Source organism: Misgurnus anguillicaudatus, chromosome 2 (genome assembly GCF_027580225.2).
Source record: "Misgurnus anguillicaudatus chromosome 2, ASM2758022v2, whole genome shotgun sequence".
Lineage (NCBI taxonomy): Eukaryota > Metazoa > Chordata > Actinopteri > Cypriniformes > Cobitidae > Misgurnus > Misgurnus anguillicaudatus.
Genome location: NC_073338.2, coordinates 36,876,375 through 36,903,585, shown reverse-complemented (window position 1 = coordinate 36,903,585; position 27,211 = coordinate 36,876,375). Strand labels below are relative to the sequence as shown.

General features: G+C 37.2%; 1 protein-coding gene across 4 annotated transcripts in view; it reads left to right on the top strand.

Annotated features, from left to right (window-relative positions):
• Positions 1–27,211, top strand: part of rock1 (Rho-associated, coiled-coil containing protein kinase 1) — a 70,194-nt gene that overhangs the window by 17,016 nt on the left and 25,967 nt on the right. For all 4 annotated transcript variants that reach the window (XM_073854775.1, XM_073854768.1, XM_073854766.1 and 1 more), the window contains exons 2-10: positions 17,511–17,597; positions 21,766–21,861; positions 22,134–22,271; positions 22,366–22,541; positions 22,634–22,718; positions 22,796–22,940; positions 24,956–25,094; positions 25,695–25,786; positions 25,882–26,041. In XM_073854775.1, the coding sequence (XP_073710876.1) occupies positions 17,511–17,597; positions 21,766–21,861; positions 22,134–22,271; positions 22,366–22,541; positions 22,634–22,718; positions 22,796–22,940; positions 24,956–25,094; positions 25,695–25,786; positions 25,882–26,041 (1,118 nt within the window). The remainder of the gene's footprint in view (positions 1–17,510; positions 17,598–21,765; positions 21,862–22,133; positions 22,272–22,365; positions 22,542–22,633; positions 22,719–22,795; positions 22,941–24,955; positions 25,095–25,694; positions 25,787–25,881; positions 26,042–27,211) is intronic.

Here is a 27,211-nt window from a genome sequence, read left to right as displayed (position 1 = left end):
GTTTGATCAGCGGACAGGCAGCAAGCAGATAGTGAGGAGATGTTTTCTGTATGTAACAAAAAATGTTTTATGGTCTAAAACGCGTGAATTCGCATAGAGAGCCTTTAAAAGTATTTTCGTTACCAAGGTGTCACACAAGAAACATCTCATGATGGGTAAAAGCAAAGAGCACTCCCAAAACCTTCGCAACCTTGTTGTTGCAAAACATATTGATGGAATTGGATACAGATGTATTTCAAAATTCCAAATCTTCCTGTAAGCACCATTGGGGTGGAAGCAATATCACTCTATCATCAACTGCCATGCACAGGAGCTCCTTGCTAGATTTCTGACCAGGAAGTTAGAAGAATATCCCAATATCATGGACTCTATTCACACTCATTATTGAAGAAAAGTAATGTCAAAGCTCGTTTAAAGTTTGCTACAACTCATTTGGACAAGCCTATGAAATACTGGGAGGATGTAGTCCGTTCAGATAGGAGCAAAATTCAACTTTTTGGCTGTCATGCTACACCCCATGTTTGGAGACGAAATGGCACTGCACATCACCCTATAAACACTATACCAACAGTGAAGTTTGGAGGTGGAAGCATCACGGCATTATTTTTCTTGCATGGTCCTGGCAGACTTAATAACGATGAATGAAGCCCTTTAACAAGAAATTCTTGAAGAATCTGCTTCCATCCACCAGGATGATGAAGATGAGATAATGTGGACCTTCCAGCAGGACAATGATCCAAAGCATACAGCAAAGGAAACTCTCAATTGGTTTCAGAGAAAGAAAATCAAGGTGTTAGAATGGCCCAGATAATTACCTGACTTGAATCCAATTGATCATTTGTATACATTTTATAGCTCATCAATTTACTAACCCAGCTGATAATAATTTGCACAGATAGGTAATATAATTACTTTCTAAATACTTATGAATTTCAGATGGTTTCTTGCCTTGGTGACTAGCTTTTTCTTTTCTGCTGTTGAGCTCTCAAAGTGCTGGATCCGCATTATATGGATCACAGTGCACTGGATTCTGCAAAATATGTTCTTAATTGTTCTATTAATGAAAAATAAACTTGAAGTTAGTTAACGTGTTCTTTTACAGATTACAGTTTTTCTGTAATCTTGTAAGTCTTTTATTTAAATAGCCTACCCTTTGCCATGTCAGTAATTGGGTCAGTGACGCAAACGGTTTGGCAAGATGAGAAATTCAAAAATCTTTTTAAAAAACTTGTTTTGAAAGCATGGATTAGGTTTATTTCAATGCACATAATGTATTTATGTTAATTTATGCAATAAATATGCAATAAAAAATTACATTTGCACCATTTTTATGAAAGTTGAGACTGAATGGACCTCATGGTGGAACCACAGATTGCGACAAAGAATGAGAAATATTAAATATTTAATGCACCTTGATGGCATGCAAGCGTAATCATCAAAACAAACAAAACCTAATTTTAAACTATAATTTTATTAGTTATTTCTAAATAAAAAAAATTATGCGTTTTTGTAATATTTGTCCTGATGCTGAAAACAGCTGTTTTCTAAATAATCTTGGAGAAATTGTGTAAAAATGTATGTAACAAAATCATATTACACTAAACTAGATGATTATATTTTATTCCACATTTTTTTATGAATATATTTATATTTTCATTAAAAAAAATACTAGTTACAACAATTGACACAGACCGGTTACACCACATTGACAGTTTTTGCAATTATCCCCCAAATATTCTTTACAAATGAAATAAAACTAGAAATTCTAGACTTGGTCCTCAAAAAAGAGAATGTATAAAATGCAAGTAATCTGCAAATTAATTTTGAAATGTTAACCCTTTTACATTTAAAGGTGCAATTTGTAAGATATTTGCAGTAAAATCTCCAAAAACCACTAGGCCAGTGTTATATATTTTGTCCAGCTGATTACTATCAATATCTGTAATGTTTTCTACTACTTGTAAATCATGAGAAAATTTCCATTCAAAACATTGACACGGGGCAGTGCAGTCTCCTGTCAATGACGTTAATATCCATGTGACCCTTTGTCACCGCCTTTACTGACGTAACCCACATGAGAACAGTGGTCGAGCTCGAAAAAATAAAATGGCGGCCAAGGAAGCGGCTGGAGCACAAATTTAGTGAAAATAAACGTATATTTTCACTTTTTAAGCATTTTAATTTAATTTCTAGCGAGAAATTAGTATTGTAGTTTTCAAATATGTGATTAGTTATCACAAAGGCGCTCTCTGTTTTTATTTCAAACACGCTGCCTTTGAAGTGCGTCGGAAAGCCTTTCTCTGAGCGGCCTTCAGGCCTCCGAGTCCAAAGTCATGTCCTCATGAGGCAGCGAGGCCACAAGTCCTCACAGTCCTCAATGCCTTGAGTTTTCGGACGCAGCCAGTGTTGTGGACAAATGCGGAACTATGCGCTTGCTTATGGACTTATGGATATCTCTGTACCGTCTGCCGCTGGTTGTGTCAGCTCCTGTAAGCGTACGGGCCAACCAAACGACCCAAGAAGAGTTTGGAACAAAACGAGGGAGGATCAATTTGGTGTTGCATTATATGGATAGAGAGAGCTTCACGACAACATTTAACTAGACCGAGATTCTGATCCTGCTTGTGTTTTACGCGATGGGTGAGTTGTTTTGATTCGTAACCCTTCAAAAAACGTATGCTATTATATTGATGACAACATTACTGTAATCAGCGCGTCTTCCCGCGGACGATATGCACATCAAAGGTATTGTGAGATTCTGATCCTGCTTGTGTTTTACGCGACGGGGTGAGTTGTTTTGATTCGTAACCCTTCAAAAAACATATTCTATTATATTGATCACAACATTAGTGTGTAGACTGTAATCAGCGCGTCTTCCCGCGGACGATATGCACATCAAAAGGTATTGTACAGCAATATAAACGGTCATTTTAAGACACTTCACAATAAGATTTGTACTGTCAATACATTATGTGAAAAATCATTGTAGATTGTAAGTTGAAAACTTAATTCTGAGCTGTGTTTACCATCGAATTTGGACTAATACTGTAATATCAATATGACTAACAATTTCGTTTTGAACATCACATATAAACTTACATAATGAAAAAAACGATGTCATCAAACGCAACATTTATAAGACTTGATTACCTTATCCATCAACGTGATTTCTCGTTCTCGTCTGATTAATGGCTAAAGTTAAAGACTACAAATCCCATAATTCCACGCTGCTTCAGAGCGTCAGTAAACAACATCATTGTTTTTGTTTGATCTGGCGCCATCTTTCGGCACATAAATACAAATTGTATCTTTAATTAAACCATATGGACACCAAATAATTAACGTCATGTCATTGACCCAATTACCAGGCTGCTAGTTTCTGATTTGGGAGTGTTTGTTTTAGAAAATTTTTTAGGCTAACGTAACCTTATTGAAAGTATTGCTCTTAACAGACCTGTGTGTTTTTTATCACTAGTGTGAGGTGCAGCTACTGAAGCTTCGAAGCTTAAAAATGGTATTCGGACCAGCCCTATTGAATTGTTTAAGATAACAGTTTTAATATAACAGTGCAGTCTGTAAGGTTGCTTACCAGACCTTAGATGCTATGGTTTCTCATAGTTGCATAACACTGATCAGATCACTGAACACTGTGTATTTTTTCTCAATATTTCATTGAAATGTTTTGTCAGCACAGGAAGCTCATCGATAGAGATTGGACTTCTGTTTCTCACAGACAGGCCTGTTTGAGAGTTGAAACTCGCATGATTTGCTCAGCAAAGACATATTCACAGGGAAAGAAGTGCTTCATTGTGCCTGGGAGGAGGTATGGGGTGCGTTTGCATCAGGCTTCGACGGCAGCGCCTAAATTTGGTTGCTCTTGAGTGTGAGGTGGTGATAGGAAATGAGAGGCGCTACCCTTAGGGTGCTGGCACTCTGCTGAAAAGACATGATGTGGTTCTGCCTGTGGAAACTTTAATGTTTAGATGGCTGGAAAGTGCTTCCACAGATTTTTCCCTCAAGGTTTAAAAAAATATAATTACCGTGTCAGAAGCTGAAATAAGTGTTTCTGTTCATATCTGAATAGCACAATCCGTGAGCCAATGAGTATGGGAAATGTAAGTTTGCACATCTGCCCTGTGTCAGCAAAAACTTCAGGGTTTCTCATCTAATACATGCATGTTTTATTTTTATAAACTGCTCGCAACACCTGGATAACTTGTGGTAGAGTTAATAGACACGCCAGTAGACTCTCTGGCTCAAAGGTTCATTTAGATCAGTTTAAACCAGGTGACTTAATGCATTTATTCATTACACGTAGAGTGTTACTCTGTATAAGGCTTGTGGGGGATGTTAGTTCATTTACAGATTAAGCTGAACATGTGCAAAGCTAAATTTGGCTTTAGGCTTTGCAATATTGATGTAGCCTAATGAATCTTCCACTGTCTATTATCATAAACTGCTTTCACACATACAGTGTCAGGTAGGGCTGGGCGATAAAACGATTTTGATATGTGCCGTCAAAGCACCTATATCGATAACGATGGGGGGAAACGGTTGATATGATGCCTGTTAATGCATTGCGAAAACTACATTGGACGCACGCGTCAGCGCAGCTTTCAAAGTATACTCACTGCGGCTATGCTCGGATGGCCGTGTTCGACACATACACAATACAAATGATTTCATATTCAAGTTATTACTCTACCAAGCCGTACTGATTTGGCCACATTTACAGTACATTAAAAAATGTATGTGAAGAAAAGTAGCCGATCCACCATTGCAAACAAAGTTTAGAACAAACAACAAGAAACAAAATACAGGAATTGAACATTATGGTGACGAAAATGCTCCAGAGAGGGCATTAATAGAATTTATTTAACACCAATTTAATCTTTATGTAAGATATATATACATTTTTAGCTAAATGAAAATTGTTAATTGTTTGCCTTAATAAAGTGTGTAAATAAAATATACAGTGGTTAAATTAAAACTTGTTTCTACTTGTCATTTTTTAAAAAGCTTAATAAATTGTATCAATAATTATCGCTATCGAATGATATAACACATTATATCAATGATAAACATTTTAGCCCTGGTGTCAGGGCTAGCAAAATCGCTAGACCGACGTCCCGGGGCTATTGTGCCTTCCAGTTGGGCTCCTAAAATATATCTCTGCCCTGCCTGTCGGGCTATTTTATAGGGAGGAAAAATATATTTTAATGCATTTTAGAGCCCGACTGATATGACCGATGGGAGGGGCTGATAAGTGCGCGTCAGATAAAATGAGCCATTTATCCACACACATTTTAACCATTTGCATGTGGACAAATATGAAGAAAGCAATGTAATATAAGGCCGATGTTTCAAATATATGTCGTTATAGTAACTGTCTTTGTAAAACAATGCAAAAACACGACAATTACACAGCCTAAATTTGCTTAGTTATAGGGATGTAGCATCAAAACAGATTCATGTCTTGTCCTCTTCACACAACGCTTTCTTGCTGGGCATCTAGTGACACTAGTTAATGAATAAATAAGTTACTAACAGCAACGCACATATCTGAGAAAGAGCCAGTCATGAGATTTGTCACTGTGTGTGAGGTCAATATGTTTTAAGTTTGTTGTCGCAAGTTACCGCTGGACTGCAGATGTGACACCTAACGTAACTGTTTGAGTGAGACTTTGCTGACTCAGAGTGTTACACACAACACTATGTCATGTCCTTTAGACGCTGGCTGAGTTTTTGACTTTGCACAACGCTGCATGAGCCGGTTGGCGTGTAGCACATGGCTGCTGCGGGAGAGATGTAAAAGCATATGAAGCAGTTCAGGGCTCAAAATGTACTTTTTTATTTGGTAGCACTGGTGCTCCCAACTTTAAAGAGTTAGGAGCACCAGCAAAAATTTAGGCGCATCCATCCAAAAATTAAAAACCACCACAACTACAATGTAAATGTTAATAGATTTATTTTATTAAAAATAAAACAACACCTCCGGGCTTTACACATCCTATGGCCAGCATTTAAAAGTTGGTCTTCTATTTTATTTTATGCTGCATAAATTCCTAAATTAATACCCAAATGCTGTTGAAATAGTATAGCAGCAATAATAATTTAACAATTACAGGTAACATGATTAAGATTACATAGAAAATCTAGCAAACACGTAAAACACTGATTAATTGTGACATTACAAAAGTGACCCTAATATAGAAGGCTAATATATATTGGTATTGATAACTGCATTACCAGGATGCTTTTACTACTAAATAGGCAATGTTTTAAAAAAAACAACAAAAACATACCATCAGCATTGTCGTATTCCACAGCAACATGGACCACAAGGATGTTTGTCGAATGTCCATTCACCAGCGCATGCGCACATACACTATCAAACACTCTTTGACAGACAGGTCGGTGTCTCCATCAATAATAAACACATTTGTCATGGCACGTCTTGTGTTTTTGGCACTTTCGCCATGTTTAAGCAAGGTACGTCTGGCGCTTAAAATGTTTTGATTCCGCCATTAACGCCGTTTTACAGGATTTACAATAAACACAGCAAGTTACATTTTCATAGCGGAGACACTCGAAATCTTTAAGCCACTCTCTCTGAAAGGTTTAACGTCAACTCGTATTTTCCGATGGTGGAGTTACATTTGAATCCGGATCGTCGTCAAAAAATACAGTAATAACCTTGGCTGTAATCGGCTCGCTCTCGTCATGCTCGCGACGCGTTCGTCTTTTCACATTTCCGCGCTTCACAGCAACAAGGAATGACTGACGCTCATATTAGCCAATCTGCGGTCTTCATTAAACGCAAGAACTTAATGGTGACATTTGATTGGTTATGTATCGTTGGAGAGAACACTGAACCTGGGACAGCGCCAGCACGCAGGATCACAATCAACTCGCGTCACAACAAAATGGGCAGTCGCACAAATGCTCCCAAATATATTTTAAGGTCGCACAGATTAAATTTCGGACGCATATGCGATCAAAATGGTCGCAATTTCGAGCCCTGCAGTTGCTCTTGGGTTGGTCTCACGGTGCTTTGGTGTCGTGCACCAATCGGTCTGTGGGTTGCTGGGCTCCATTGTATTTTTTTTAAACACAATGCTAATGCGCTAATGTGACCCAACTGGAGAATCTGTCGGCCAAACGGAAAGATTTATCGGCTGATGTCGATAATAAAAATATTAGCCGATAAATTGGCTTTGGCAATATCGGTTGACCACTACAAACAAATACTTACTTAATTTACAAGCATTTTATCTGTGTTCTTTTATATCAGATTCAGCAGCATATCTGCTGCATCAAGAAATCTATGACAGGCTCATATCGGCCGATAAAATTGGCAAAACGATAAATCAGTCGGGCCCTAATGCTTTTGCATTCTCTCACAGATTTGGGTGGGTAATTATTTTGTATGTAATTCAGGCATCGGGAACACTCTCAGAAATAAAGGTACAAAAGTTATCCCTGGGACAGGTCCCTTTTAAAAAGGTACACCTTTGTACCCAAAAAGTGCATACCGTAGTAGTACTTCAAATGTACATATTGGCAGTTCAAAGATACATGTTTGTACCTAAATGGTACATATTAGGACCTTTTTTAAAGGGTTCTGCCCCAGTGACAGCTTTGTACCTTTATTTTTGACAGTGTATTAAAATTTAGTTTTATAATAGGCACAACTTAACAAAACCAAAATTAATCAAAGTGATGTAACTGTTAACTGATGAGTTTGGCATTATGTATTGTCAGACCTGCATTGTTATGCTGACTTTGAGGCTGATGTCATCACTCATCACTTTTGCCTAATCTTTGAGCCTATATGTGGCTCACTGTGTACTTGATAATACTGTCTTTACCAGCACTCCCACGTAGACCTTCTTGGAAGGTCTTCATATTTGTTTCTGTTGTTGCTATGGCTTATTTAGACCTTTCATCCCCTAAAGGGAACTTAAGGTATGTGTGAAGTCTGTCAAAAATTGCTGAACAATTATTCAAAGTGACTAAAAAAGTTAGTCAGGATCTCCACTAGATGTAGTAAATAAAGTAAAATAGCATTAACTGTTTTGCATTGCAGTCTCTGTCTAAACTCAAAACTGGATGGACTTTCAGGTTCAGGTTATTTGCACAAGTAAGACATGTTTTTAGATCAGCATCCATTGCTGTTCCCAGAACAGCATTTTAATCAATCTATTAGTCCCCTCATTGACTTTGAGTTACTAGTGAAGTTAATAATGTGAGTGTTTAATAATAATGACATTCAAACACTAATAAAGAATGTTAATTCAGGAGCAAGTTCTCTCAGGGAGTCAAGTTCATTGACACAGTTGCTTTCATTTACGTGTAATTTCCTTCACATACCATGTGATCATTGTACACATGACTTCATTTAGCTAATTAAGAAAATGTTGACGTTAGCAGTGTTTACGCTATTTTGTGATTTTTAGCCATTCACAATAACACAGTTATTCGTACGTAATTATTGTTTCACACTGCAGCGGCTGAAGATTGTTTAGTCAAGTTCCAGATGGTATGTTTTTCCAGAGCCTCTCCCACTGATTATGCAGTAGCTGAGGGAAGTTTGAGATCTAAATGAAGGCCCTTGGCTCAAGGTTCTGCTCGGGAGACAGTGTTGTCTGCTTTTATGCCGGAGACAGTCTACGCTTTAAATCGACCCTGATTTCGGTCACATTATTTACGAAGTGCAAATAGTCTCTTACGGAATTGTAGCTTTACCACTGATGTTTTAGTTATTCCTTTGGATGCTTCCCTTTTTATTTTACTTTCACTTTTGTTGATAATTGCAATACATTTAGATTTATGCATTTGGCACGAGTGGCAACCTTCCGATCTCTCAGATTAAGCCAATACGGAAGTGATTTAAACTGCAATTCATCGACTGGCCGCTAGAGGCTGGCTCCAAATCCAATTCCCATAGACCTCCATGTTAAAATGGCCAACATAACAGTAGAAAATAATATGTTTAAGCCTGGTACAAATTTTTTTTTTGGTCTGTATAGCTAATTTTGCCCTTCGTGATAACTGTGACCGTGAGCTTCAACCACGTCCTGCCTCTTTACCCATTTTCGGATATCCGCTAGTGATATGCGGTGATGCGTGGCCAAGATAACTGTAGTGTCCTCCGTTTGGCCAGATAACCTGTACGTTGTGATTAAATACCTGAATACTTCTCACGTCAGCCGGAAATGTGGTGCTCTTTACTGTATTTTGAAGATTAGCTTCCAATGCAATGCTATCAGGAGTTAATATCGCCTTTACTACCTTATCGATACGAGCCGAATCTGATCAAAAAAAATGCAGATGACCAAGCTGATCGATCGAGCAAAACGTAACATATTGGTAAGGTAAGGGTTACTAAAACATTAAAGCCATGTCTGCATTTGTGATCGTAGAAACGACGAACAACAAGTGCTACTCTACATTGCTCAAAACTTGTGTTTGAATCATGGTTTATTCAGTAGTAAATTTTTTAAATATGAAAACATAGACTACTCACAGGCTGTGATACAAAAGCAGGCAGAATTATGATAATGACTGTCATGTCCACGTCAACAGACAGGAAGTAAACAGTTGCCTACAATCCGTGTGTTTGTTGTAGTCCAAGAAAGGAGATTTAAGTTGGAGATGATAACTTGCGTCATTGTTTACTTTGGGTACCTTTTGCATATCGTTAACATCAAGGGCGTAGGTTTGATCCTGGCATTGGTGGGGACATAAATAAAATGGTTGCATTGCAAAAACTGTTTATCACCGTTTACTTGACATAAACAACAGACAACTCAGTATGCACTTTTCTCAGTGACATCTGACTCGCCACCCCCGGTGCCATCCCAAATTGAATGTACTATAATAAACAATTCGTTATGTTCTAGAGCCTAATAAACAGTAACTGTTTAAGTCTTTGTAAAAAAAAAAGAAAATCACTTTGTAACATATATGAATCTATATTTACTTTATAACATTGAAGAATATGCAATTAATATTTAATTCTTAATTTAATTTTGCCAAAAAATCCCAGTGTTGAAGGAGGTATGTATATCATGCTGTTTCCTGAACAACGTTTATTAACGTTTCTGTAGTTCACATTATATCTTCTTTTCACTAACAGACAGTTAATCAGTGTGAAAAAGTTTAAAATGCAACCTTACATTATGTCTACATCTGTGCAAGTAATGACCACAGTGCAGTAATTTAAGTATTCAGCAATCATGACATGAATTCATGTTTTTACCATGTTGGGGTTATTTTCTTTCATGGATTAGGGACCCCCTAAATAACCTTGCCACCCCATAAAAGGTTGACACAAGTTTGCAACTCCTCAGGTTAACATGGGATTGGCGTGTATTGGTGAAAACACTGTCCTTGAATCATTATGTGACACAACTTTTTTTGTGCATGAAACAGTTACAGTGGGTATAATAATACTTTCTTCCTCACTTACCTGTAGCCCGAATAATCATGCGCGTCTTGTTGAGTGAACTTTGGCGCTTTGTACAAAGTGAAACCATCCTATCACACGTAGCGAGTAAAGACAAGCCTTCATAAAGTGAGTTATAGAGGCGGGACTTAAAGAAATGCTAATCCAATCATATTAGCAATGTGAGTTAGAGAGGCGGGACTAAAGAAATGCAAAGCCAATCATATTAGCGATGTGAGTTACGGGGGCGGGCATTGTAGAGAACGAAAGCTGTTAACCGTTTGTGTACCACATAGAGCGTTATTTTTACAGAACGGGATTGCAAAAGATTTCTAAACTCATTTAAATGATTCCTGAAAAAAATATATAATAAGTAAAAAATAGAAAACACAAGAATAAGACGGACATCAGTGGTTATATATAAATACAGATTAATTGTTTGGTCGAAATTATTGCTAGGGACAATTCAGTCTTCCCTGAATATTGCTAAGGACATGTCCCTAGCGTCCCACCCTAAATCTACGCCCATGGTTAACATGTACTAATACACACTTACACACCAAAGGAAATTTAAAATTGTGAATCGGATAATACGTGCTCTTTAAAAGAACTTTGTAATGTAAGTCAATTCAACCTAATATTTTATTATTTTTTTATAGTTGACATTAGGGATGTCAATTTATGCAATTTCCCATATTCGATGATTGTTTAAAGTAACGATCAATAAATAAATCGAATAACCGTTAACTGTAATAGTGCAATAAGCATTTACAGCAGTGGCATATACCCAATGACATAAAAGTGTGTTTAAAAACGCCAGCTTCCTCACGCGAATTAAATATTTTATTTTGTCTAAATAACATGCTAGTGGGATTGTAAAATGACTCAATGTAGTTGGTGTTTTGAGTGTCTTTGCTTTCAGTATCCCAGTATTTGCATTATCTGTATCGGACCCTATCAGATCCACTGCTGATGCCATTTCGTTGCGTTAGCAGCCAGCCTTGACTCGCATGATGTTAAAAAGCCCAGGTGTGTGTTTGGCATCGAGGATCATTGTGATCGTGGCCAGTTTAACTTCTGCGCGCTTCTTTCACTTTTTCACCGGCTGTATGTGCTTGCTTTTCGACAATCGTTAAGTTTTATCGATTTAATTCAATTAATTTTTAACATTCCTAGTTGACATAACTTAAAAAACAAGTTGAAATTGTTTAACATCATTTGTTAAGTTAAAGTAACATAAAAAGATGTGTTAATTTGATATAATTTTTACAGTGAGCTACAGAAACACTTTTATAACTTTTCCTCTTAAAGTTCCAGTATCTTTATTTGCACTTTTGCTTTAACTATTAAGTCACTTGTTTATGAGACCTGATTTAACCAAGAACTAGACTTAGTGGCCACATTTGTGGAGATGTTTGTACATAATTAACGTCAAAGCTGTAATTGCTGAGGTTACTACAGAGGTTAAAAACCGAATGGGAGCCGGGTCTGTTTGCATTCACTCTTTGTTATGTTCTTGGCTTTTGGCCTGTTTTACAAACCGTTCCCAGTCTCCATGCTTCTCTGCTGATATGCTCGTACAAGACAAGAGAACCCTACATGATCCAAACATTTCCGTCCTGTCCCCTTCTCTGACGTTCACAGTTGTGGAGTCTTTACTCAAGGGTGTTAATTACCACAAGGCTCACTTTTTGACTGTGGACTTGGCCGTCTTTTCCCCCCACTTTGTTGAGAGCCTGTTTGGCCACATTCTTAAAATAGCTCTCTGACGTGTACCGTCCTGCTGCGGAATGCGACTGTGGCCGTCCAGAGTTCTCTGTGGCAGGATGTTATGCAAACGTGCATTGCTGAATGGAGAGCTGTGTTATTACCAGCACAAGCTTATGGGATTGGAGCAGAGACTTTGTTGTGAATTGTTTTTATGCAAGACCTGAAGTGATTGCTTGAGTTATTTCACCTTGCAGTATATAAAGTATTCCAGTAGTTTACTATTAAAGCAATGAAAACATGTCATGTACTTACACTTACACTTAGACTATGCTGTCATACCAATAAAATTCATCTGTGCAGTAGTACGTGAAAAAATGCATCCGGGATTCGCTTGATGTTGGAAGATAAGCTTTCACTATTGTTGTTGACTATGCTGAAATTGTTTGTCTATTGTTGTTGCTGATATACTATATCTGTATCATTGTTTGTAGTTTTAGCTTGCAGATATCTGATAAGCCTGATATACTTCAGCCTTACTTGGGAATTGTAAAGAAAACAGTGTTAGGATTGCAAAAACAGATACATGCTCAATTTAGTAAGCAATGTTAGAATTACGTTTCTTGAAACAATCGATTATCTAAATAGTATTTTAGGCCAATGCAAATAAGGTAACTTGGTAATGTATATTGGGATACATTGGACAAAGTAAATGATGATAATAGCTTGTGTACTCCAAACAGAGTCGCAATTAGCTGTTTTATGAAGTGTACAAGTCATCAAAGTAGCAATATGAAGTGTGTTGTGGTTACATTTTGGGAAGTGTTATGCTCAACTTGAAACTTTGTTTCTCATAGTCCTGAGGTAGCTGGATAGACCCAGTCCTACTGTTTAATGTTCATACTTCATTTATTTACAAGAGCCTGAAAAAGTCACATTTGAAAAGAAATACAGAAAACAGCTTTGATTAAAGTAACAAAATAAGCCAAATTGCTATTAAGGTCCCCTTGTGGTGAAAATCAAGTTTTTATTATTGTTTATTATGTGTATGTGGTGTTTTTACTATGCTTTAAGAGTATATTCTCCATATAACTAAAACAACAATGTTGCCCTTCAGAACTGTGTTTGTGCTGCTCAAAATATTGAGTTTATCACTTCTCAAACAAGTTTACAAAATTGTGTCGCTTTATATTCCAGGGTTGCTTTATAGATGGTTTTCAGCAGCAACAACATAAACAAACGGCTTATGTGCACTAAACCAGTTCCGGTAGACTTCCACATTGAATCAATAACAACAAAGTCCTTTAAGAGTAGTTGAATTTATGTTTTTTGAGGAAAAATTGACCTTTTAATGGACCCCAACACTTATTTTAATGCAGTTTAAAATTGCAGTTTCATTGGACTCTAAACGATCCCAAATGAGGCATAAGTGTCTTATCTAGTGAAACGATTGTCATTTTTGACAAGAAAAATAAAAAATATGCACTTTTAAAACACAACTTCTCGTCTATCTCTGGTCATGTGACGCGCCAGCGCGACCTCACGCAATACGTCATCACATTAAGAGGTCACGGAGGACGTATGCGAAACTACACCCCAGTGTTGAAAGTGTGGAGAAAGAGGACCATTCCGACGTTGTTTTATGTCGAATGATACTAATTAATGATGACTTTGTGTCAGTTTATTGTTTAAAATGGTCCGCAAATGTGCATTTCATATATGTAACACGTGACCTTTCCACGGCATTACGCAATTACGTGAGGTCGCGCTGGCGCGTCACAGGACCGGAAATAGACGAGAAATTGTGGTTTAAAAGTGCATATTTTTTATTTTTCTTGTCAAAATGACAATTGTTTCACTAGATAAGACCCTTATGCCTCCTTTGGGATCGTTTAGAGTCCTTTGAAACTGCCATTTTAAAATGCATTAAAACTGTAAAGTGTTGCGGTCCTTTAAAGTCCATTAAAATGAGAAAAATCCTGGAATGTTTTGCTCAAAAAACATAATTTCTTCTCGACTGAACAAAGAAAGACATCAACATTTTGGATGACATGGTGCAAATTATCTGGATTTTTTTTTAAAGAAAATTGACTAATCCTTTAACTATTACACTAAGCTAACATTACTGTATAAAATTAATGTATACAATGTAGGGATGGGCGATAATTTGCATGCGATATCATGCACATCTCGTCAGTGAAGCCGGTTCCTTGATTAGAAGTAAATCGCCATTAGCTGATTTCAGATGGAGCGGCATTTACTACACAAAGCCATAGTTCACTGACGAGCTGGGCCGTATCGCAGTCGATACGTCCCCGATAATAAATGCGAAATTGCTCAGATTGTACGTGAACTATGGCCAAACGACTTAATACCAGGTGTAAAAAAGTCGTGAATACACCGCTTGACTTATCTGTGACAAGCTCATATCGGCCAATAAAATCGGCAAATCGATAAATCTGTGGGGCTCTAAAAAAATACAGACCGTAAGTTGACCTCGGTTCAGGCATGTAACCGCAACACAGCGCGTGTGTCCAATGAAACTGTCTCTAGTCATGTAAAATCTCTACCTGATCGTGTGTCTAAACAAAACTGTTCAATGCGTTTGCGACTTTGAATGTTTGTATTTATCTCTCTGTAGAAAAATGCATATGTGCATGTATTGTTTCTTTACAAAGTCACATTGGCAACTGCTAGCCTGGCACGCATAATGCAGCATTTTTAGTCGTTTCGCAGATCTGTGAAAATGCTGATCTTTTTGACCTCATTGTATGTGAAAATTAAAAAAAAATGCAAAGATAAAACGTTTTTTTGTTTGTTCCTGCATCGTTGTCGTGTAAATGTAGCCTAAATATGACTTGCAGCCCTACCTGATTTTCATTCGACCAGCATATTCTGTTTGTGGTTTGTTAATAAGATCCGTTGTGAGAAACCACTTTGACCATATGTTCTCCTCTGTCTTTTACTGCATGGGGTGCGAGACACTCGTGACTCACACTATAAGGTATTGAGTCATCAAAAGGGTCTTTTGTACTAAGTCAGACCACAGTTTCACTGGGGTCTTCTGCTAACTGAACCTTTTCAGTATTACTAAAGCAGTTTTAAATGCACATATAACAACCTATGTGAAGAACTAACACATGCTAACACACAAGATACTTGATAGGCTTAGTAACTCGCCATACGTTGTTTATGCTACGTTATAAATTATTCAACTTCAAGTCATTCTTTTTGAGTGGTGTGTCACTTTACTAAGTAGTTGTATTATTAAAAGATATTTGATTGGTCAAAATATATTTTGTTTCTATTGGCATTAATATAAGGTATTGATCAGAACTGTATGTTGTTGTCTTATTCTCATTATTCTCTCTCACTTCTCAAGCAGTATTGGCAAATATATATTTTTTTCTTTAGGAACATTATTGGATGTCATAGCTCCAGAAAGTCACACGGAAACGTTCCTTTTGTGTGTTGGGCCTGTCCTACATCTTCAAACAAATTAGATCACATGATTTAGACACTACACTATACATGAGGCCAAGCCTCATTTGAGTGACCACACAGCACGCTTGAACTGCTTCTCAGGAGTGACTGACACATCCAGGATTACAGTAGATTAAGATTTATCCCATTGATGTCACTGCTAACCTGGCTAAATTGTCATTGGTCTTTAAATAGTCCTGTATGCAGATTCATAAGAGTGAATAATTGAGGGGGATGTGTAGATGTAAAGTATATTATTTGTACAATTTTAGAACTCTATTATTATTTATTTATTATAATCATTATTATATTTATTGACCTTTTTATCACCTCTGCTATAATTGGCTAAGCCCTGTGTCATGTAAAATTAGTGATTTTAGATTTTATTTTTCTGTCTGTGCTGACTGTGTATGGACAAAGACTCATGTTCAAGGGATTGACTGTGGGCAAATCCAACCTCTTTGAACTGGAAACATTTCACACCACATTTACACCTGTAATTAGCATCGTCCACTTGTGATTCGGTCGACCAAAACGCATCATAATACCAGGTGTAAACAACATGGCCCGTGTGAGATTGAATTTGTTGCTTTGTAATAAAATAAGAGACCAAAGTAGTAAAAGTTGGAACAACTTAGAAAATGACTTAAATTGGTAACACCTTTTAAATTTTAATTTTATAAACATAAATATTCTCATTTAAAGTTAAAAAGTTAAAAATTACTTTTATTGGTAACACCTTAAATATTTAAACATTTCCAACTAAAATTTGTACTTTTTAAGTTACTTATTAAAGTAATTTTTTTAATTAATCCAACTTTAACTTTTTACAGTAAGTTAGCCATTATCATGTTACATAGATTACTGTTTTTTTCTGTTTCTGGCTGAATGTCAAAGAAATGTTTAATCCGAGCTTGAGAGATGTGACTTAAGACTTTAAAGTCGTTTTTCTAAACATGCCTGACAGGCAGAACACAAATGCCAACAAATGGTAGCTTTTGGTAAAAGGCTCTTTGAGAAAATGACCTTAAAGGTTGGGTGCATGATCTCTGAAAGCCAATGTTGATATTTGAAATCACCTAAACGAACACGCCCCTTACCCAATAGAATCTGAACCGTCTTTTGATAGACCCCAACCCAGGCAACGATTTCGGTTAGTAGACACGCCCCTAACTGGCTAGAAGTTTGTTTTGGTACTCGGCCCGACATCCATTTCCAAAGTGATTTTCAAAAATCACACACCCCGCCTTTATAATAGTTTATCAAAGCGATCAAGACAAGCCAGAGATTTTAGCAAGCCATTGTGGTTACCCAGAGTTCCAGCATAAATCTGATTTGTTTTCGGATAAAAATTGCATTGCTTTACTATTGAAATGTTCAGTGTACTTTTGTCATAAACTTTCTTTACATTTTGTCTGTAGCTCTTGTTTTTTCTCCACTATTGTATTTTTCTCTGGTAATGTAGAATTTGCTAGGGTTTGCTTGTGCATGGATTTTTTAAATATTGCTGTTAACGTCACTTTGAAGTCAAATTATGAATTGCTTGAGTTATGAATTTTTGCACAAAATTGTTTTAACATTAGTTTTGAACATGCCATATTTCCTGAAATCTCAGTTTTATTTATTTATTTCCATACAGGCTGCAGAGCAGCAATTTTTGCCAATTTTTTAAAACTAAATTCCTTGTCTTGCCAGATTTACTAAAAAGTTAAATAAAGCTTCAAAGGTTTTGAATAAACAAGCCAGATCATGACCCGACCTCTGTGCAACAGTGTTAAAATGATCACAGTGCAGTTAGACCATCATAACACACAAAATTAACTAACTAATATTGTCGTCTAACATATATTTATATTTTCTTGTTTTCTAGGACAGTTTGGATGCTCTGGTCTACGACCTTGATTTTCCAGCCTTGAGGAAAAACAAAAGCATTGATAACTTCTTAAACAGATATAAGTATTTTGTCTAGAGTTTTGTCTGGATCTCTCCCGTCTGAAAGTGTCTTTCATGTTCATCAGTTCAGTGATATATCAAAACACTTTCGGCCTGCTTTATTGTGGGTGGAGGTTGTTTTTGGGTCAGTACCCTCAGTCAGGCACCATTTTGTCAGTCCTGGTATTCGCTCAACAAAAGGGCTTTCAGGACTGCATGGTGACCCGCATGTTATATTCCACATGACCCCCCCCCCCTCTCTCCCTCTTTCTCTCTCTTTCTCTGATAGTAATGTTACGTCAGAAGGTGGGAGGGCATTATGTTGTGTGGTTTTGTTTGATTTTCATGCCGTCTATCAGACTTTTTAACTATCTACCACCATTTGTGCATGGGACAGGAATAATACCTCTAATTGTACAGTCTATGAAGAAAGGTGTGCTTTTGTGTGTGTGTGTGATAAAAATGAGCAAATTATTTAAATTGCTTTAATTTGATGAAGGAACGCAAGGTCCCCCTGAAAAAACAAAAAACAAAATAGACTTAAGACTTGTAAAGCCCGGAATACACTGCACGATTTTTGTTCTCTTATAAGATCATTACCTTATCACACTGTGCGACATGGATCGTTTAAACTCGTGTACTAGAGGCATGTAGACTGTACGACGATGACACGGAAGCTTTGGCAGCAGCGTCACACGTTGCGCAACGTCACCAGCATGCGCTCGTGGTAAACAAATACTGGCGCGCAGGTCGTAGCAGCAAACACACTGTGTGGTGATCATGCCGAATTTCTGACACTGTCAGAAAACTATCGTAGGCTATCTTTGCACGCAAGACCTGGAAAACGGCCGTCTTTGAACCTCTCTAACTGTACGACATAGGACCACCGATGGAGAGCCACGATCACAGAAATCGCGACGATAGTTTCACGATGGCAATCTTTCGTCTGGGACAGCCAATAATCGTGCAGTGTATCCCGGGCTTAAGTTAGGTTCTTTTGATTTGGACCAGTATATAAGGAGTTTGGTTCCAAAACGTGATAAACAGTAACGGTGATAAATTTAGTTACAGTACTACAGTATTAAAAAGTAAATTCTTCATTTTGCGCAAAATCCGATATCCGCCGTGTTATTCTGTCATCTTTTCTCCCTTTTTCCCCAAAACACCATTAACGCCAGTCTTCCTACTCTGCAGAATTCAATAAATATGCATAGATGAATGCACATTTATATATTGATTCAATAGATTTATAGCATTAAAAAATATAACTTGTCATGAATTTATTGCATTTTGCAGAACAAAATTATTAATTTTTATAATAAATCTTTGAAAATCAAATTATGGATTTTAATTTTTAATGTTGTTATTATAACGAAAGATGCTATGTGAGAGTTTGTAACAGAAAATAGTGGTTTTCATCTTGTCACTTTCTTGGTATAGAAAACACAAAATTAGTCAAAATTAATTGATTGCGTTTTGGAACCAAACTCTTCATATCTACCACTCAGTACACCTTAGGAAAAGCCTAGCAGACCTTGGCAGCTATATAACTACATAAAATAGACTTTGCATCATGTGTTACAGGGTCTATACTGCATCAATACCTGTTACAAGCTCCTTTTTGTCAGAAAATGCAAAATCTACTTAACCTTGTGTTAAAGATTTTAACCTTCGTTTAATAATAGATGGCTTTGTTTGGGTATCTTTTATGTTTAATGTGTCTATTCTACCACAACTTCACAGTTTATACACATTTGTTGTTTTTTCTGTTTTTTTTATATCGGCACAACCCTAACTGATATTGAATATTGGCACAAAAAGGCTTGAACATTTTTTTTTAACTATATCTTATTTTTATCAAAACTTACCAGCAGTGCCGTTCTCTACCACATTTAATATGACTAAAAGTTTCCATTCCCCCTGAAATGTTTATGTAAATGTAATGTTTTCTCCAAATACCGTTAGAGATCTTTACAGTCTTAGCATCTGAGGTTCTGTTCAGTTATTATCTTCGCTTTATTAATGTAATACTCGGATATTCGTGTTTTAATGATTTCTCCACTGTATTTTTAAATCTGTTGATCTTGGATTTCTCCTATCGCATACATACACACACTTGTGCCAAATTCAACCCATACAAAGAAAAAATACCTATTGCTCAGCAATGACCAAATTTGACTGAATGTTATCCATCCCTGGGGGAAGCTGAGTTGTTATGTTCGATAAAGCCATGAGAGTCCTCTGTGGGTTTTAACAGAGTTTAGCTAAATATATTCTCACAATGTTCTCACTCTCACTCTCTCTATCTTTCTCATTCTCTATCTCTCTCACTCTCTCTATCTTTCACTCTCTCTCATCTATTATGTTTTTAAATGAGATGCAGATGCTTAACTACAGATCTCCCCAGAATTTAATGAAATTTAAACCTTTATCAGAAAATCTTTCAGGTTAATCACAGCTTGTGAGCTAAAAGTTTGATAAAAATGTGCTAAACCAGTGTTCCATTTATGTACTTCACATAGTGTTCTTTTTTTTCTTGATATGAAAATCTTTTGTAATTTATAATTTGTAATTATAATGCCTCTCAAAAATCACCAGAAACACAACGCGTAGGAATTTACTTATCATGGTTGAAAACAGCTTTCCCAACCTAGCAAAACCCTTTTCCTTTTTCCAGCAAAACGGTGAGGAAATAACGTGATATTTGTCAGCTCTGTCAAGGGTTGCATGCTAAAGAAAATCACTTTGTTACTTGCGTCCCGCTTTATTTTCGCCCCAGTTCTCCTCTACTTAAAGAGACACACAAGTTCTGTGTGATGTGCCATTGCACTTTAATGAATCTCCACTCAAGTTCAAGTCCACCTCTGAAATTCAACGGACTATCAAATATAGTTTGTCAGTAACTGATGATGAAGTGCACAGGTGCGTAACTCGCGCTGTACAGACATGGTGCAGGTGCTGATGTCACTGAAGCCCATTTTAAGCTTGTTGACATAACCAGAACAGAGGCTCAGTGTCTTGCCTGTTGTTTTCATCAAAATGATTGTGTATCTTAATTTAACGTAGTATTAACAAGGCTGCTGAGTTGCTGCATTACTATTGTTTTGCATATAATAGTTTTAAATAATTTAGATAAAAATCTGGTAAATTTAATTCTGTTGCATATAAAAAAATGAAGAATATTTATTTTTTAGTTTTATTTATATTTAATTTTGGTGTGTTACTTTCAAAATAAGTTTGTTTATTTTATTGGTTTGTAGTTGTTAGTTTGTCGACCGACTCAGATTCATTAAATTAATTAAATTAAAAAGTCTAATATTAAAGGAACAGTATATAAAAAAAATATATCGATGAATCATAAAATGGCCCTGATATTTCACTAGACATTAAGAAATCATTTTCATTTCAAATATTTATATCACTCACAACAGTGGTCTGGCCAGAATATTGTCATTTAAAAAGTGGAGTTGCAGCCCCCAACTGATGTATGTTGTCATTTTGTGTATTGGCCACCAGTTTGTGATTGCAGTACCAGTTTTAGCCACAAGTTTTGTGATTGCAATACCAGTTTTGGCCACAATCCTACATACTGTTCCTTTAATACAATTATACAAAAACTTTATATTTTTCCGGTTTTGGTTTTCGGCCAAGTGCATCCAGAATTTTCGTTTCTGTTTCGACCCAGAATTTTGGTGCATCACTAATATTTAATTATGAAATACTTATTTAAAATATAAACTGTTTGTGAAGACGAGGTATGCTTAAATTCTTTTTTAAAGGGGACATATCATAAAAATCTGAATTTTTCAATGTTTAAGTGCTGTAATTGGGTCACGTATGTACACATATGTACTCTGGCTACACCAAATATTTATTTTACGTCTTAAAAAATCCCCTTTAAACAAAAATAGTGTTTTAACATATTGTTTTTTTTCTCCTTTAATATTGTTTTCTCCTTTAATAAAAGCATCCCAGGGTGAGACTTCAGTAAATTGGCCCCAAAAGTACATTTTAAACAAGGTTTATTTATAATTGTTAAGGTTGATATGCGTGGGGAAAATATTGTTTTTAGCGATAATGCCATTGTTTTTTTTTGTTTTTTTATCAAAACATGCTCACATTCAGTGAATAAGTGAATTTACCCTCATTCAATGCAGTTGATCACTTTGAATGTGTACTTGCCTTTAGATAAGGACACAATCAGCAAAATTCGACAGCTTCGTATGAAAGCAGATGATTATGAAGTGGTAAAGGTCATAGGCAGAGGGGCATTTGGGGAAGTACAACTGGTGAGTGCTTGTATATTTTATTTAACGTTCTTGTTTTCCGCAATTTTTGGCTTGTTTTTAACGCTTGTTTTCTATCATATCCTACAATTTTTGATGAAAAAATGAAAAAAAGTATGGCTGTTACTGTGAAATAAACAAAGGTGATTCAAGAGGTAGTGAGCGGGATTCGTTGGCACGGATGACCAGATGACTCTATAATCCCTTTAATATTTGCTTTTGTTTACTAATGCTAAGCTTGGCCTAAAGGTCTTCTCTCTTTTTGTGTTTTATAGGTGAGGCACAAAGCCACAAAGAAAGTATACGCCATGAAGCTGCTCAGCAAGTTTGAGATGATCAAGAGGTCGGACTCCGCTTTCTTCTGGGAAGAGAGAGATATTATGGCCTTTGCCAATAGTAATTGGGTAGTACAGGTATGAATACCAGCCACCATCTGTGTTGTCAATGTTGTACCCTATTTGTCTAATTATTATTAATTTATCCATTAATTGTTTTGTGTTTTCCCAGCTGTTTTATGCATTCCAAGATAACCGCTACCTCTACATGGTGATGGAGTATATGCCGGGCGGTGACCTGGTCAACCTCATGAGCAATTATGACGTGCCAGAGAAGTGGGCACGTTTTTACACTGCTGAGGTGGTGCTGGCACTGGACGGCATCCATTCTATGGGCTTTATTCACAGGTCTCCTTCACACATTAACCGTCCCTACATTTCACTTGAAATGATAAAGAAATTGCTTGAAATAAAATATTGCATGCTTATGTTTGTCACAGGGATGTAAAGCCTGACAACATGTTATTAGACAAATCAGGCCACCTGAAGCTGGCTGACTTTGGGACCTGCATGAAAATGAACAAGGTAAGTCAGATTGTACAGTCCGTCGGTTCTGGTTCGCATTCCATTCTGGAGCTGAACTTCTCGTTGTCTCCTTTCAGGATGGTATGGTACGATGTGACACGGCAGTAGGAACTCCAGACTACATTTCTCCAGAGGTACTGAAGTCACAGGGAGGAGATGGTTTATATGGCCGAGAGTGTGACTGGTGGTCTGTGGGGGTTTTCCTGTATGAGATGCTAGTTGGTGAGTTTTTACGTCAGCACCCATTGAAGTTGGAGCAATCCTTTGTATATAATTAGTTTTACTATTATGTTTTGGGGCGGCTCCCTGGCTAGGTCAGGAGGTCTTTCTGTGTTGAATTTGCATGTTCTTCCGTAGGTTTACTTTGGGGTATGCAGGTTTTTTCCCCACAGTCCAAAAACATGCAGGTTAGGTGAATTGGACATGTCAAATTGATTATATAGATTAACCAGTTATTGCCATGAATATGGCCATAGATGCTGAAATGGCGTTAAAAGTAAATAAATAAATAAATATTATTATGTTGATTTAAAGCCAAATTCAGACTGCACGATTTTAGCCCTGATTTTGACTCGCCAACAGGTTTTGAGAAATCACAGACAAGTCCCCGAAATCACAGGCAGATCGGTGCTCGTGCACGCAAGTGACAATCACACAGTGTGAATTATCAAAAACGCGATCTGAGAGAATCACACCCTTGAGATATTTGGCATGCTAGATATCTGGACCTGTCGGCAAATCGAAATCCTGCCGTGTGAAATGTGTGTTGACTGAAAATAACATCGGCGATGACCTACATCCTATGAGAGAGCAACATATAGGGCAGCTGGAAGTTTGGGGATGAGTCTCCCCAACCATTTCCTCCTTCATAATCGTTTTTCTTTTCGCTGTAAATGAGCGCACATGCAATTTGTATGGCAAGCTTCTTGCGGGCTATCATTTTTAATAATAATCCCATTCTCAGGTGAGAACTCCAGTCTTGCACGCGTGACCTCGCGTTGTTTCCTTGTCACATCTCACGTGCGTTTGTATGTGAGACGTAGTTTGCGAACCGGGACAAAGTTTTCAGCGATTCTTTCTATCGTAAAGCAGCAGCGACTAAACGCTATCCCAGATAGTCATGCAGTTTTAACAGATCTGTGACCCAACTACTTTGAAAATCGTCTGAACTCGACATAACTTTGAAACAATTAACTATTGTGAAAAGCGCTATATAAATAAAATTGAACTGAATTTAATTGAATTGAATAACTTAAGCATAACACAGAGCATGGCCCCACTCCCAATACGTTCGCGAGCATTCTTACCGTGGGTTCACACCAGGCGCATTTGAGCCTTCAAATTCGCGTCTAACGCGTCTAGTTTGCCGCTTGAACATTTTGAGTTTACTCGCTTCATTCGTGCGTGAAAGCCGCGCGTGAAATTCTAGTCATCAAGACATTCACAACGAAATTCGCGTCATGGGAGGGGCTTCTGCGACTCCGCTTGCTTCCTGTAATCACGTCACTACTAGAGCAAGCTCCCGATTGGTTAACGCGGCGAGTTTTTCCGCCAAAGTTCAAATGTTTCAACTCAAGCTAGACGCGCGAATGAGGCGGAATCGCATTTACCGCGCTGCGTTAAACGCGTCTTCACATTGACTTAACATTGAAATCCCTCGCGCTTGACGCCTCTACCGCGGCTGGTGTGAACGCAGCATTATAGATTGTAGCAGTATTTGAAAGTTGAGAAAGACGGCAGCTTTTTTGCGTGTGGGCGTGGTTTCAGTGCTGACAATGGACACGCCCCCTGTGTTTGTTTTTCCAAGATTTTGATCTTATTTTATGTATTTGGCTTTTTTATCATTCAAATTTGGCTGAGTGGTTAATAACACGTTTCACAAACTGAGAACACATTTAATTTCGGACTTTAACAAAGAAATATTGCACACTTTTAACCTTTATTTCAAAAGGAAGGCTCACCTTTTCTAGTTGGTGCATATTTTAGCAATGTTTCTTGGTGTAGGAAGTTCTCCAAAAAGTTGACTATTAAAAGCTCACTTCAGTTCCTTATGACCAGGAGAGATTTCCTGGCAGAGGCACAAGAGTAACTGAACATTTAGGTTTTTGATTTAAATTCCTGCACTAAACAAACAGCATGAAGTGGATGAAATTCCTTAGTATGGCTGACTCCTCAATACAGGGAAGAGAGGAAACGTTCAAAAGAATGAACCTTTGTCTTGTTTTATGTGTCCTTAGGTGACACACCGTTCTATGCTGACTCGCTAGTGGGCACCTACAGCAAGATCATGAACCACAAGAACGCCCTGACCTTCCCCGATGACAGCGACATCTCAAAAGATGCAAAGAGCCTTATATGTGCTTTCCTCACAGACAGGTTTGAACTTTTTCAATTGTATTTCTGATTTCAATTTACAAATTGAATTGTACACTTTAAATAATGCTGGGCTATTTTCAACCCAGCGTTGGGTCAAAAAGCGACGAGCCCAGCAACTGGGTTTAAATTTACTCAGAAAATGTTTATATTTGACCCAACAATGGGTTAAAACAAGCCAGCATTTTGTGTTAAAAAACAGGCATGGGTTAAATTATAACCCAGCGGTTCTGGATCGTCCCTTTTTGACCCAATGCTGAGTTAAAAGCCACACTATTTTTCAATTTCTTAACTCCCCATTTAATTCGTTTTAAAGAAGATTAGGCTAATAGCGGCAAAGCTTTGAACTGCTATTACTCGAGAAAATTTATGTTTTTTTGTTCAAAGATATTTTATCCATCTTAATCATTGAGTAACCTGATAAGTTGTTGATTCATCGCATTTCTTTTACTGTAATCTCTCATGAGATTAACGGTTAAAATTGCCCTGGATCAGCTCACAGGACTACATGTTTTCAGTGCTTTTCATTTGCATGAAGGTTTTAACTTCTAGCTCACAGTCTTGTGTTGATTTACCATCATTTTGCTCATCTCCTCTTATAAGGGATGTGCGACTAGGACGCAATGGAGTCGATGAGATCAAGCGACATTCTTTTTTCAAGAACGACCAATGGGCATGGGAGAACATCAGAGAGAGTTAGTTGAACCTGGCCCCTTTTTCGCATTTTCTTTTTTATATATATAATATATTATGATCCCATTTATATAATATCTGCAATTGTTGTGTGCAGCCGCTGCCCCAGTTGTCCCGGAGTTGAGCAGTGACACTGACACAAGTAACTTCGATGACATTGAGGAGGATCGAGGGGAGGAGGAGACATTCCCCATACCTAAAGCATTTGTAGGCAACCAGCTTCCATTTGTAGGGTTCACCTACTACAGCAATAACCAGTAAGTATGGTTACCAAACAGACCCTTCATACTTTAAGCCTATTCGGAGAGTAATTGTTTCTCATTAGGATGTCTGTAAAAATAAATTTGCATGGTTCCTTAGTGATAAAACTTTGGATGAAGATAAATTTACGGTGGATATGTGAGTTTGTAGTTCTAAATATTTTCTTAATTTTAGTTATGAAGTTGTCGATCTTTAAAACGCATGCAAAGAATACAGCTTCTCTGATGCAAATAATTTAAAGCCCGACCGTTACCATAAAGTGCTTCAAACTTAGTCTTAGCGACTCTCCTCCAAAAACTTTTTTAGAGTCTCTCCAAATATAAATGTCTAATTCAACTGATCAGCCCTCTTTTATAAAAGGCTTGCTTGACTTCATGCTGAGCCGCGCAGAATGATCAGCACGTGGCGTCACCGTACTGCAAGAGTGATTTGAAAGCTTACGTAACCCTTAACTCTCAAATCGGTTTTGCGCGCCTGTGATGTCACTCGGCAGTCACACTGCGCAGCGCCGCTGAAGTCGAACAAACCTTTTCCCCTAATTTACACACCGCAAAAAATTACTTTATTACTTAGTATTTTTTGTCTTGTTTTTAGTGCAAATATCAAAAAATTCTTAAATCAAGATGCATTTGACCAAATGACCTAAGAAAATAAGTTTAGTTTTAGACCAAAAATATACAATTTGAGTGAATTTGTGCTTTAAACAAACAAAAAAAATCTGTCAGTGGGGTAAAAACATCACTGCAAAAAATGATTTTCAAGAAAAATATTTCTTAGTATTTTTGTTTTGTTTTCAGTAAAAATATCTAAAAAAAAATTAAATTAAGATGCTTTTTCTTGATGAGGAAAACAACCCAAGAAAACAAGTCTTTTTTTATACCAAAAATGTAAAATTTTAAGTGATTTTGTGCGTAAAACAAGCAAAAAATCTGCAGAGTTGAAAAATGTGAACTTTGGCGGAAAAATGAGCCGCGTTAACCAATCAGGAGCTTGCTCCAGTAGTGACGTGATTACAGAAAGCGAGCGGAGTCGCAGAAGCCCCTCCCATGACGCGAATTTCCGTGTAAATGTATCGATGACTAGAATTTCACGCGTGGCTTTCACACGCGAATGAGGCTAGTAAACTCAAACTGTTCAAGCGGCAAACTAGGCGCGGTAGAAGCGAT